This window comes from Carica papaya, chromosome 6 (genome assembly GCF_054855325.1).
Source record: "Carica papaya isolate Zhongbai chromosome 6, ASM5485532v1, whole genome shotgun sequence".
NCBI classification, from domain to species: domain Eukaryota; kingdom Viridiplantae; phylum Streptophyta; class Magnoliopsida; order Brassicales; family Caricaceae; genus Carica; species Carica papaya.
In genome coordinates, this window is record NC_142314.1 from 33,172,143 (window position 1) to 33,186,627 (window position 14,485).

The 14,485-nt window shown below is 33.8% G+C and overlaps 1 protein-coding gene across 3 annotated transcripts in view; it reads left to right on the forward strand.

Moving 5' to 3' along the window:
• The window catches only part of RIF10 (polyribonucleotide nucleotidyltransferase), a 39,317-nt gene that overhangs the window by 9,556 nt on the left and 15,276 nt on the right, over positions 1-14,485 (forward strand). For 2 of the 3 annotated variants that reach the window (XM_088222805.1, XM_088222806.1), the window contains exons 6-17: positions 73-137; positions 236-392; positions 3,485-3,541; positions 4,750-4,863; positions 7,073-7,336; positions 7,520-7,594; positions 8,738-8,851; positions 11,930-12,022; positions 12,928-13,106; positions 13,276-13,459; positions 13,641-13,688; positions 13,875-13,947. In XM_088222805.1, coding sequence (XP_088078931.1) covers positions 73-137; positions 236-392; positions 3,485-3,541; positions 4,750-4,863; positions 7,073-7,336; positions 7,520-7,594; positions 8,738-8,851; positions 11,930-12,022; positions 12,928-13,106; positions 13,276-13,459; positions 13,641-13,688; positions 13,875-13,947 — 1,423 coding nt within the window. The remainder of the gene's footprint in view (positions 1-72; positions 138-235; positions 393-3,484; positions 3,542-4,749; positions 4,864-7,072; positions 7,337-7,519; positions 7,595-8,737; positions 8,852-11,929; positions 12,023-12,927; positions 13,107-13,275; positions 13,460-13,640; positions 13,689-13,874; positions 13,948-14,485) is intronic. The other variant, XM_088222807.1, reaches the window with a different exon arrangement.

The window sequence follows — 14,485 nt, forward strand, 5'->3', positions numbered from 1 at the left end:
AAACACTACCATGGTTGCTTCCGGGGTTCACATTCCAGTTTGCTAAGAGTTACTGGCAATTTATAATTACAGGTTCTGAGCTATGATGGCTTGCATTCCCCTGATTCTTTGGCAGTTACAGCAGCTGGAATTGCAGTGTGAGTCTGGTCATCATATTATTTCCTTAGCATCTTTGTAACATGTAAGGCGGACGTGCTAGAATATTCCTTTTAGTGACTATTGTAAAATATAACAGGGCTCTTTCGGAGGTTCCACATTCAAAAGCAATTGCAGGAGTCCGGGTTGGTTTGATTGGTGAGAAGTTTGTTGTGAATCCTACAACTATGGAGATGGAAGACTCAGAACTGGACTTGCTTCTGGCTGGCACAGACGATGCAATATTAATGATAGAGGTTAATTCTAATCATTATGTTATACCTCTTGAAGTTTGTCAATCATCTCTTCTTTCTATAATACATGACATGGATGTTTGGTCTTCATGAAGGATGATCTTCCCCTGCCCCAGTAAAACCTTCAGATAGTAAAGCTCCCTTGAAGAGCTCAGGGTATCTTTAGAGGTTTTGATTGATTCCCTGTATGTGGTTTCTTTTTAGTTTGATGATGTAAATGGTGGCACCCCTTTGGTACTTTTGATTATATATATATTCTGTTTCTTCACAAAAAGACTAGCTTTTTTCTATGATAAGAAAAAAAAAAGCTAAAACCTTTACATAGAACTAATGTGATCACTTTAGTTTCTAAGACCAAGTTACTATAATTGGAGATATATGAATATGAAAGAAAGATACATCTCAGCTGTCAGGTCTATGGATCAGCTTCTTCAAGTCGCAAATGGAGTTGCAGGCTGCTGTTAGAATGCCTAGGCCACTATCATATGAATTTCGTCTTTTCATATGAATAAGGAGGTCTTTCTTCTATTATATGACATCAGTCACTTTACACTTGCAGTGCTAAGGGCGGTGTGCTTGTGTAAAAATGATTTATTTGTTGTTCTATCTTGAGAAAGTATCCTGCTGGCTTTATTTGTTGGTCTCAGGGTATGTTGGCCTAGCTAGTACTTATGTTGTGAGTTGGTAGAAAGTTCTATGAAAATGATTTCTGTAAGAGTCAGTTTAAGGTGAAAGCAGTATATTATTTGATAGAACTTGTTATAAAAAGTGCTATTAATATAAAATACGATATTATATTTAACGAATCATGTTATAAAATTAGTAACAAATGTTGAAGTGATAAAAATTGAAAAACAATAGAAAAAATAATTATTAAATCATTTAAATAATATAAAATATATATTTTTTACATTTCTTTAATAACTGAAATTATTTTTAACATATGTAGTATCAGTTAATTATATTTTTTGGTTTTACTATTAATGTAAATCATCATTATTAAATATTAAACTAAAAATAATTTAAATAATTTATAATAAATATAAAATTATTATTACTTTTATATTTCTATTTCAAAAATATTAAATTAATAAATTAGGAAAACATAAATTAATAAATATATATTTATTTCAAAAATATTTTTATATTTTTTTGTTCCACATTTTTTGAAATGTAAAAAAATATTCTGCTTTTAATTAAAGTACTTTTGTTTTTGGCATTTGGGCCAAACTTCTGCTTTCTCCTAATAGAAACAGAAATCTGGCCAAATAGGCACTTAAAGTGTTAGCTCTTGGTACATTATTATTTAATCATTTACTAGATCGATTCTTTTGTGTCAAGTATCATTTCTTGTTGAATTATTTTGTTCTTCACTGTTCCTTATTTAATTGGCAAGATAATAAGATTGGAAAAAGCAAACTACGGTTTTCTCTCTTTTCTTTTGTAGAGCAAGAGACACTCTCTGTTTCTCTTCACGACTATAGTAGGCAACATTCCGTCTCCTAACCAACCTCAGTTGATTGGAGCAAACTCTTTAATGAGATTTTTGACCAAAGAAAGGAAGTCCTATGACATAGTATTGGCTAGAAGGGTTGTTGAATATGTTAGTTTAAGTGAGAGTAGGAGGGGCTTCAAATTGACGATAATGTTTATAGTATGATGTTATATTTCTTCTTCAAATTGACGATAGTGTTTTGAGTTGTTTGGACGGAGAGAAATGCTAGAGTTTTTGAAGGACTTGAGAGGAAGTTAGTTTATATTAGGGATAGATGGATTTATGTTTTTGATTCTATGGTTTTGAGTTATGACATTAATAGGCTGGAAGATTTTGGAAATATCATTGATCATTTAATTGACTTGTAAATATTATGTATACGGGTGGTATCCCCTTGGTACATTGTTGATATTAATTATATACAATACGTTTATTTCAAAAAAAATGAAAAAACCACTTTCTTTAGGTGGTGTTAGGTGTATATGGTGGAGCAGATTTCTACCTATAATGGAGAGATCCAGGGAGACAGAGAAGGATCTACATATGTAAGGGAGAGAAGACGAATGGGTGGTAGAGGATGATAGAGGTAGTGGTAAATCTTTCAAACCACCATGGAGTTCTAGGGAAAGGGTAAGGATAGGACTCGGTGATGAAGGATGCTTCAAAATGACAGAGAGGCTGACGACATGCAAGTTTTCATGTCCTGGCCGCAAAATGGTGTTCAGGTTTTCTTGAGAAGGCATCTAAGTGGTACTCACAAAATCATATTGAAACAAGGTGAAGCCAACAAAGATATAGATGTCAAGAGAGAACTCCAAACAAAGTTGGATCAGAAATTCAGATCTGTAACCTGTGAAGACCCTAAATCCATCCAGGCCAAAGTCATCGGATGAAGAAGCCTAATTTTTCTTGCTTTAAAAAGCCCAACACCAACCTTAAACAGAGGCCCTCTACCTTTGGAAAGGGGAAGTTGATTATACACTAAAGGCTAGGACCTGGTGGATGGAGAAAATATCTGGAACATGATTGGGTAGGCTGTATTAACCACTAAAAGGGGTGGTGGTTGTAGTCACACAAAGGAGGAAGCAACAATGCTGTGTAATACCTGTTATAACGAAGAGGAGGATGGGGAAGTGGGGAAACACAGTTCAGCGGCATACAAACTCCTGGAGAAGAATCAACTCTGTCCTTAGTCATTCCAGAGGGTTGTGACTGATTTGGGAAAATATGGGAGGGGCATGGTTCTCATGAGTTGTGGATGAAGAAAGAGATGTTGCCACTATGGATACAGAACCTGCAATATAGACACCTGTAAACAGAGTCTGGAATATGGGAGGGGCTTGGTTCTATTTTGTAAAGCTTTATATACAGGCTGCACCTCTTTGTTGCCTATATATATTATACTAGTTTCTACTATAAAAAAAGATGATAAGATGAGAAAAAGCAACATACAAATCTTGTTCTGTAATCAACGCATCAACTTGTATTGCATTTTCCCAGAGAGTGATAGTTGAACTATTTGTCCTGCTTGAATTTTTTATGGTTGTTTAGTTTATTGGTTTAAGAAGTCTACTTACAGTAATAAATGTGCAAATGGCAGGGTTATTGTAACTTTCTTCCTGAGGAAACATTGCTGCAAGCTGTACAAGTTGGTCAGGTTGTTTTTGTTTTCCATTTCATTAAAGTGTATTGCTTATCTGCTGTTACTACTAAAAGGCCTGAATTTTTATTTTATTTTTGTTTGAAGAGTTGCTCTGTGTCATTCCATCATCTAGGTTCTTGTTGGAATTTGTGTCATTTTTATAAGTGTGGTCACTGCCATTGGCATTTTTAGAGCTGGTATACTTCTTTTATGCACTTTTATTTGGTTGTTTCTTGTGTAGCTTTCATATCATTACTTGCTACTTGAGTCTATTGCTCATAAGATAGTTCACGTTCTCTTGTTTAACTTTTATTTGCAGAACCAGTTATAGTCTTTTCACATGCTTGGTCTACCCTCCCTCGTATTCTGAGTCTGCAGTCTTTGGTATTGTGGCCCTGCTGATTGTTGAAGATAGCTAATGACTTTGCTATGGTTGTAAATAAATCTGTAGATCCACCAGAAACCCTGTAAAGAATCTTCTTTTCTTCTGTCTTTTCTCCAATCTCTTTACTGAGAAATATTTGGGACTTGACCAACAGCCTTTGGACCAAATAAATATCTTTGCTTAACAAACATAGAGTCTAGGTTGTAGGTTGAATACAAACTGGGTTTTCCTTTAATGTTTTGAGCAAAATAAAATTTACATGAAAGAGTCATGATATATATATATATTAATGCTCTTTCATAATTTATGCTAGATGTTAATTCACCATCTTGAGGGGGAATGCTAATTGTCACAATCCCCTGTTGGTATTCTCTACATAGGATCTACTTCCTCTTTTTGTTCTGTAAATATTATTTCATTTAAGTGCAAGTTGCTTGAATGTTTCATATTTTATTTCCTAATCATCAATACCTAAGTTTTCTATTATGCAGACCTTGTACCTTGTATTTGATGATATGGAATACATACAGAAAATATCCTCTCTCTCTTGATGTTTTACAACAATTAATTATGATTTAGAAATCATTAGGCTCTTTTTAACTTTTTTTCTTGCTCTGTGCTTTTTTTTTCTAGAGAGCAGTTGTCAGTATATTTATCTTGTTATGTTTGGAGTGGTTACATTTGTCAATTGCAGATGAGAATATGATTTTGGTGTTCCCAATTGTTAACATTTTTTTATATATTGTTTCCGAAAGTTTCTCACCACGAGAACAGATCTACTGTTCATGCAGATTCTAGCCTCTTTACTGATAAAGTCTAGTATTTTGACTTTTGCTAGGATGCAGTAAAGGCCATTTGCAATGAGATTGAGGCTTTGGTTAAAAAGTATGGGAAGCCAAAAATGCTTGATGCAATCAAGCTACCGCCTCCTGAGCTTTACAGGCATATTGAAGTATGGTTTGTATCTTCTCTTTCATTCAATAAACATTACATTCTTTTGTGACACTTTTATTTTTTTTTCCTCCAAGTTGATTTCTTTTATTTTCACAAGTGATGCATTGACATTTACTCATAGGGCACTTCTTACTCTACATGTTGTTTACTCTCCAAAATGTTCCAGAAGCTATGAGATTCAGAATGTGAAGAAGCTAAGGTTGAAGACCTTAAGAAAACTTTCAAGAAAACTTTTAAATAACTATTACAATATGTCAGTGTTTTTAAATTATTTGTTAGGAGATAGTAGTTAATTTAGGAATTTGAATTTGATTAGGATTTTGAAACTTTTTTTGTTCTCATTATTGTTGCATTTGTGTGGTATGCAAATCCTTAACATTTTGCTCACTTCATATAATGAAGTGGTGGAGGGTGTTAAGAGATGTGAAAGCGGAGGGTTGATTTTCTAAAATGGACTTTGAGAAGTCTTATGACAAGATCAAGTTGTGGTTTTTGGGTGAAGTAATATTGAATAAAGGGTATGGTAATAGGGGTTCCTCATCCTTATTGTCTTTGCGGTCATTGTCAATGGCGAATCAAAGTTGTGGTCTCGTGGGAATCGTGTGAGACAAAGGTATCTTCTCTCTTCATCTCTTTTTATGATGGTGCTGGATGCTCTTGGTTGCATCTGATCAGAGGATCTAAGAGATGTTTGGTTCAAGGCTTTTGTATTGGGGGGAAAGAGTTGAACTCTCTCATCTTCAATTTGTTGATGGTATCGTTCTTTCTTTTTTCATATATAGAAGGTTGTTGAAATACGCACTCACTTCAGTGCAAAATCTCGAAGTATTTTTTAGTTATGCATCAACCTTAATAGAAGTAGTCTTACAAGGATTAATGTTGACGATCAAGTCATTAAAGGACTTTTCGAGTCAATGAAGTGAATAGATTCTCTTGGCACATCTCCTTTTTAGTTGTTCCTTTAGGGGATAATATGAGAATTGAGTCTTCTTGGGAAACTTACTTGGTAGAGTTTCTCAGTAGCTTCAACGTTGGAAGAGTGAGTTGTTTTTCCTGGGAGGTATCATTACTCTTGTCCAGGCTTGCTTGTCAAACATCTTGTTATATAATCTCTTTTATTCAGAATTATGGGGAGAGGGGCTAAGAGAAAGTTTTCTCTATGGCTAGATGGATTTAGCATTTTTCTTCAGAATCTTTTTCTTTGATGCACGAGGGTTTTAAGAGTGTTCGGGGATTCATGAGAACTGTTGTAGGAGAACTATATACCAGTTGAAATATTCTTCCATTGAGTTAAGCATCGAGAAAGAAATATGGATCTCTTCATCCATCAATATTAGGAGCTTCCACCTTTACCTTCTTGGTAATTTCTAGAGTATTGTCCTCGACATGTTATCTATCGATACCAATGGCTTGTGCAATTTGTGGATTTTGAAGTGGTGGGATACTTGTATAGTACACAAGTTTCTAAATTCGTCCAAGATTACATCAATTATGTTTTGTATTATCTCGAGTTTGGTACTAGTGGCTGCTTCATATGGATGTAGTTTAGCATTAGTTACCATTGTTGAAGCTGAAACTTATCTTTAACCAGCATTGGTAGGGCTTCACAGCTGTTTAGATGTAGAAATTTGAGATTTAATGTAGGAACTTTTGATTTTGATACTAAATTAATATAGGACAAATGATTCGCCCAATTGGGGATTGTGGGATAGACCTAGATATTGCACCTAGATTCATAGATATCACACCTAAGTTTTTATTGAGTCACATAATCAAGTATTAAGAAATTCTCTAAATATGTTATCAAGTAAATGAATCATAATTTCAAAGAGGTTAAAAATGTATTTATAGGGTGTTAAATAAGTCTAAATAGACTAGGAAATGCTAAAACTAGTATGATTAGAAATGTAAAATAGGAAACTGATATAACAAAGTTATGAGTATTACTCCTAATGAAATAGGAAATACTAATTAGGAAAAGAAAACATAAATAAATTAGAAAATATAAAAAGAAGTAAGTAAATTACTACTATGTCTATACCCCCCCCCCCCCCCCCCCGCCCCTTCAACAAGTGTTTTAAATTGTTTTTGTTTCTTGCCTAAACAATTGTTATAGAATAGCAATAGCTTCCTTTTGAAAAGAGAATAGCAATATATCGACTAAAGAATTCTTAACAATGGGCATCATCTCAATGTATGGATGTAAGGAAATTGCTGGTGATGAACTGGTGAAAGCGCTACAAATTAAGAACAAAATACCAAGAAGAAAGGCCCTTTCGTTACTGGAAGAGAAAGTTATAACCATACTTTCAGAAAAGGGGTACGTCAGTAAGGAAGAAACTTTTGGAACTGCCGAAACAACAATGGATTTGTTGGAGGATGAAGAAGAGGATGAGGAATTTGTTCCAGATGGCGAAGTAGATGAAGGTGATATTCATATAAGGCCAACTTCACGAAAGCCTACCCCCTTGGTGAGTCTTGTTTTAAATCTACTTGCTAATTCATGATTAATTATTTGTTGCAGAATAGGTTATAACCGAACATGTTATGTAATTTGTGAGTGTTTGCCTGTTAACATCTTATCTCATGGAAACTATAGGGATTTATAGTGTTTCACCAGTATTTTAATACGTTCTCTGTTTACCCTCTTCTAGCTGTTTTCTGAGGTAGATGTGAAGCTAGTGTTTAAGGAAGTCACATCCAAGTTCCTAAGGAAACGAATTGTTGAGGTATGGGGGCATGTTTCAGTGAACAGGTGAAGTAATCAGTCTGAGTAACATCATGTCATTAAATTAACTGTGATGTGCATCATGATCTTATGCCTCACTATGTTACTAAAGTGATGAGTCTGAAATGATTAAGCCAGATGGTTTATATCTTTGGTTTTCAGGAGGTTACGTATTTTCCTTAGTAATTATTCAATCCAGAAACAAAAATTCTCTTTCTGTTTCTCTTTCCTGTTAACCACATGAAAAAGTTTTGTAATAAGAAAGAAGATATTATTAACAGAGCCAAGGGAGTACAAAGAGGGAAGAAAAGGTATCCTCCTAATAACATAAAACCCAAGTGCTAAACAAGGAAAAGAATAAACACATCAATATGAAAGAACATTAATAGATTGGTTATTTAAAAAAAAAAATAGATTGGGAAATTTTTTTCTCACTTTGCAGACATTATAATTCTTTGGTTTCAGTAGTTTGATGTATCCACTAAACTTGGATTTTTTAGAAACTAACATAGGATAAAGAGAGCTTGAACGCAAAGAAAAAATTATTAAAAACCAAAATTGGAGATCTCAAATCTCAATAATCAAATCAACACTCAGTGTTTGTATAATAATCATAAATAGTTTACCAAATAACTAAGTTAACTATGCTATTTGTAGGTACTAGATTACGATCAAATAGAAATTCTTAAATCTATCTAGGAATTCTATTAAAGAATAAGCTAATTAATAAGAATAACAAATGATAGAGAATAACTAAAAAAGATAACTAAATTTGAAATAGCAAACTTATACCATTAATAATTTATAGTACTAGTAGCTAAATAAGTTAAGTACCTTAGGAGTACATCAAGATTATAATCACGCAAATATATCTTATTATCAAAATATATTGACTTTTAAGGATCTTCCTGTTCTACATTAGAAACACTTATTAGTCTTATGAAAATTTTCATTGTTTTTTTAGCCAGCTGCTCTAATTTTGGTTTCCTTTGGTTGATATGATCTCATTGCTCTAGGAATGTGAAGTTAGCAAGAATATACTTAGAATGGCAAGATGGTTTTCGAGCTCCAGGAAATGGATCTGTTGGCATAAACATTTGTGGCTACTGCTTACCTTGTCCACTTTTTAATTTTTTATTTCCAGGGGGGAAAGCGGAGTGATGGACGATCCCCTGGTGGGATACGACCTATTAACTCAAGATGTGGATTGCTTCCAAGGGCTCATGGAAGTGCACTTTTCACGCGTGGAGAAACACAGGTTTTAATGAATTGTATTTGCATTGTTGAAGCGATGTCTGCATGCTCATGAAATTTTGTTGGTTCTTTACTGTATTCAAGCTTTTTTATTTTTGAAAGTAGATAATGCTTTCCTCTTTATATTGTGTTTGCATGGAAATATTCTCTTTTGAGATAAAAAGGTCATCGGTTGGCTAGACCACCCATATATAAGGGGTTTACCAAGGCTGAAACCAAAATGTTTGTAAGGTTCTCCAGCTCATCTCCATTAAAAAAAGCCTTGAAAATAAAAGAAACTCAGGTATCGAACCAACTTTCTCAAAGTCTACCACAAGGAGAGTAAATGCCCCGAAAACTTTCTTATTTCTTTCCCTCCAAATAACCGAAATTTAAACTAGGAGTGAACGTAAGGGTGTTTTTCTTTTTCTTTTTCTTTTGATATACATGCCCTAGTCCCTGAATAAACCCAAAACTTCTTCATTACCTGGAGACCAAGGCAAGCTAAGGAGACCTAAAGCATATTCTCCTACCTTTTAGCCTGTCTATGTAACACCTCGAACTGAAAGATAGGAACATTAGATGGGCTCGATGTGTTTGGTCCACTCGTATTGTACTGGATTGTCTCAGCTTGGAGAATAGATGTTGTCTATCCCAGCTTGCCAATAAGATATTGGAATGTTAAATTAGTTAAGTCTTTAATTAACACATCTATTAGTTGAAAATTGGTAGACATATGTGGTACATATTAGGCTGCTATCAAGTTTTTTTTTTTTTAGCAAAATGTCTATCGATCTTAATATGTTTGATCCACTCGTGCTGCACTGAATTGCAAATGATACTTATGATCAATTTATTGACACATTATAGACACATAGAGTTTTCGCACTTGATTCTACGATCTTTTAAATTTTTTTTATCTACAATAGTCCACATACCTCATGTGTCATTGCTCAAACTTCCCTATGTGATTAGGTTTTCCCAAGGAAGATATAATATCCTGTCGTAGACCTTTTGTTTACAACTGATCTTGCATAATCAGCATCAATATAGGTTTTTAGGAGTAGTTATCTCTCTTTTTGAACATAATTTCTTTTCCAGGTGGCCATTTAAGGTAATGCAGTACTCTGTTGGTTGCTTGTAGGTGCATTTCTTTCGAACTATGGCATGAATCAACTTATAATACTCACTGCATAGATGATGTCTGATCTCATATGGGATGGATATATCAATCTCCTAACTAATCTTTAATATATTTTCTTATAGATAAAAAATTTAATATATTTCCTTATTTACTGGCATGTCTTCTTCTACAATTCCTAATTGTGATTAGTATCAACAAGAGTGTTAGATGGTTTGTATACTAACTTGCAATATCTCTCTACAAGTCATGAATGTATTTCTGTTATAAAATAAAAATTCTGGTTTTGAGTAAATGATTTTAATTCTCATAAAGTATTGCAACTTAATAATTTTTTTGATTTCAAATTCTTCTGCCATGCATTACGATAGTATCACTTTTTCTTTCTCATTATCTCCTGTTATGATAATGCCATCAACATATAGTAGGAGAATTAGAACTTTTCGTGTCTCTAAGTGTTTAATGAATAGAGTATATTCTTGAGCCTACTTAAATTTCAGATTTATCATCACCCTTGGAGATATGCCAAACTAAGTTCTTGGCGATTGCTTAAGTCCATAGAGAGCTCTTTTTAGTTCACATATTTGGTCCTACTTCTCTTTCAAAGTCTGGTAGGATATTCATGTAATTTTAAAAGATGTGACGACTAAAGAATTTGCTATTAAAGAATTGAGAAAATTAAAATATTTCCTAGGAATCGAAGTGATATACTCAAAGTTAGGAATATTATCTCAGAGAAAAAATATGTTACAAATCTCTTAAAAGAAACTGGCAAGCTGGCATGCAAACATGTAATCACACCGATTGATCCCAATAGTAAACTGGGATTGACAGAGGAAGACTCGAAGTGAACAAAAAAATATACCAGAGATTAATAGGGAAATTAATATATTTGTCACATACCAGATTAGACATTGCATTACAGTTAGTGTAGTAAGTTAATTCATGTCATTGTCCAAATGAGTGCATCTACAAGCTACCTGCAAGATTCTTCACCACTTGAAGGGTACTCCTGGGAAGGGAATTATGTTTGAAAGAAACATTGGACTACTACTTGAAGCATACACTGATGTAGACTATGCAGGATCATTAGCTGATAGAAGAATCACTTGGGGATACTGCATCTTCCGTGAAGGAAATCTGATGACTTAAAGAAGTTAAAAAATAGAATGTGGTGGCTTGGTTATTGTGGAACTAGAGTTTAGGGCTATGGCATAAGGAGTGTGTGAACCTCCATAGTTAATGATTTTAAAAGGTCTGAAAATTTAGTACGATGGAGCTATTAGACTTTAATGTGAAATAGATCAGTTATTAATATCGTTCACAATCTGGTATGACATGACAGGACATAGTACATTGAGGTAGATAGACATTTCATCAAGGAGAAATTGAATAATGGGCTGATATACATTCCATACATGTATCACACTATAACTTGCGGATGTATTGACAAAATGATTAAGTAATTCTGGATTTCAGAGTACTATTGCCAAGTTGGAATGTAAGATATCTAGTCACCAACTTAAGATGGAGTGTTGAGAATAGTATAAAATTGTATTAAAGTAAAGAGTATGTTAGTAATATATCCTTCTTATTGGAATTAAGTGTATTTCCTTTGATTTCTCATGTAATCTTGTATAAATAGGTATTTCATATTTCAATAAACTACACGCTTCACTCTTCACATTGTCATCTATAAAACCTTAGTTTCTTGATCATTTCTCTATTTACTAATCTCATGATCTGCTTAATGGCCGAACTTTTTTGATTTGTAACTGTAGTTGATGTTAGATGGGTGCAATGTCAGCTTTACCAATATCTTAGATTTAATTGTAATATGGATTTAATGTTGGCTTTATCTGATAGAGGATAGTATCCTTCTATGCAATTATATTGCGTTATGCATTATCTCATAATGTCACTATTCCTTATTTATGCTTGCTCCATCTTTCTCTTTTACAGTCATTGGCAGTGGTCACACTTGGTGATAGACAAATGGCACAGAGAGTTGACAATCTTGTTGGGGTGGATGAATTTAAGAGATTCTATCTTCAGGTCTCTCTCAATTTGATTTTCCCTGTAAATCTCATATCATTTATCAACTGCAAGTTACCTTTCCCAAGGGGGAAAATTAATACCATTTGCATTGCTCTCAAGTATGAATCAACTTTTGTAAAACCATCTAAATGCATCAATTGTATAAAGTTTTTTTCGAGATGGCATTGATTGACATGGAGATAGTTTATTCATTTAGTATTTTTATGTTGGTCATCCATTTTAAAAATTGTTGTCTTCACATGTTTCCTCTGCTTGGTATATTCAAAGACACTGTGGAATCTTTTTAGTTTCTTATTTAGTGTTCAAAATTTTGATAGAAATTAAATTCTACTTTTTAAAAATTATAATTTTGCTTCTGATATACATGATACTAGTCTGTACTAACTGTAAACTGTTTAATAGCACTTAGAGGTGCTCTTATCTTTGAATTTACTATTAAAAAGAAACTGCAAATAGGAAGGTATATAGAGGATTCATGAGTAATTATTAAAGTTATGGGTGAAAATTTTATTGAAGAGTAGGCTTTCATTAGTACTTCCATGTCACGTGGATATTTTGAAGGAATTACATGCCTATTCTGCATTCTGTGCTTGCACAAACTCTTTCATAGTCTTAAATAACAATGTGCTATATGATGAGTCATAAACATCAGAGTGAGAGGAAGTAGGAGGTGTTGAAGGCAACTTAGGATAATTTCGGGTGAAAATTTGGCTACTGACAATCTAATTAGTCCCAGGGAGGGAGTTGAAAATTTAAATATGAGTTTGATTAATTTTCTAATATAAAAAGAACTTTCGTCTTATTTTTTTTAGAAAAAAATTTGTTGAATTTTATATTTATTTATTCATTTATTTTTTTCTTTCAAGAAACTTGGCTAATTTATTCTACTCCTGATATTTCAGTACTCATTCCCTCCGTCGTGTGTTGGAGAAGTTGGACGAATGGGAGCACCTAGTAGAAGAGAAATAGGTCATGGAACACTTGCAGAGAGAGCTCTTGAACCTGTATTGCCTTCTGAAGATGATTTTCCTTATACCATACGTGTTGAGAGTACCATCACCGAAAGTAATGGTTCTTCAAGGTGGATTTTCTTTCTCTGCTTTATCTATCAGAAAGAAAATATTCAATATGTAATTTTATATCTTGAAAATACCACCTTTCTTTCTTTCTGCAATGCTGCATGTTAAGTTGTTTTCTATATGATTTAGTTTATAATGTTTACCGCTTAGTATTAAGTTTAAATGTAACAGCATGGCATCTGTTTGTGGAGGTTGCTTGGCATTGCAAGATGCTGGGGTCCCAATAAAGTGCTCTATTGCAGGGATAGCAATGGGTTTGGTTTTGGACACTGAAGAATTTGGGGGGGATGGAACACCGCTTATTCTCTCTGACATTACTGGATCTGAAGATGCATCTGGGGATATGGATTTTAAGGTTCTATCTGCTTCCTTTTATTCTTAGGTGTTCTCAATCAAATTTCTTCTATTGCTTGGTTAAAAAAAAATTCTTTAAATGTAGAAGGAAGATGTAAATATTTTGTAGAAGCTGTACTTCTAAAATTTTAGTGTGGATTTTAAAATTTTTGAATGGACCTTGTATTGAATGATAATCACAGGTTGCTGGAAATAAAGATGCCATAACTGCATTTCAGATGGACATAAAGGTTATTCATTTTCCACATTTTCGTTAATGTTTCTGGAAAATATGTTTCATTTTTATTCTCTTGTGTTTATACAGCTGCATGCTGTTCACTCCCATATAACACTTTATAGGTCACATGTACATCCAGCTGTTCCTTCTTTCCTATGATGACTGTAGACAATTATTGATCATCGTTCCTTTTGGGTAGGTGGGAGGAATTACTTTACCAATAATGAAAAAGGCACTCTTACAAGCAAAGGATGGTCGTAGGCACGTTCTTGGTAAAGCTCCCAACTATTTTCAGAACTCAGCAATAGTTCAGAGATATAAATGTTTGTGTGTATAAATATGTGTGAATGCATGCATGCATGTATTTATGTATGTATTTATGCATCTTATCTACAGTTTCTTTGAAAAAAATTTTTTGGAGCTATTCATATGTCTAAATGTTAGACAAGGTTAAGGTTATGTTTGGTCCAGCCAATTCCTATTTTCCAATTCACTTCTAGTGTTTGAAGTAATGGTTTCTGTTGACGCACATGCTTGGGAATAGAGTTATCTTCTTTGCTTCTCTCTAGGCAAAAGCTCATGGTTTTGGGACTGGATTGCCTTTCTTTCCTTCATATTTTCTTACAAATGTTTTTAATCAAGATCAATAAGAAGAGAGGAGTTAGCTATTAATGTACGACTGACGCTGTGACAGCATATATGAGTGAGAGAGAGAGCATCAAAGCGTGATCGACGCCGTCGACAAGCCACGACAGCGCCGTTTGTCTAGGGCTATGGTGCAGGGTCCACGTAAGTTTTTGCATGTTGGAC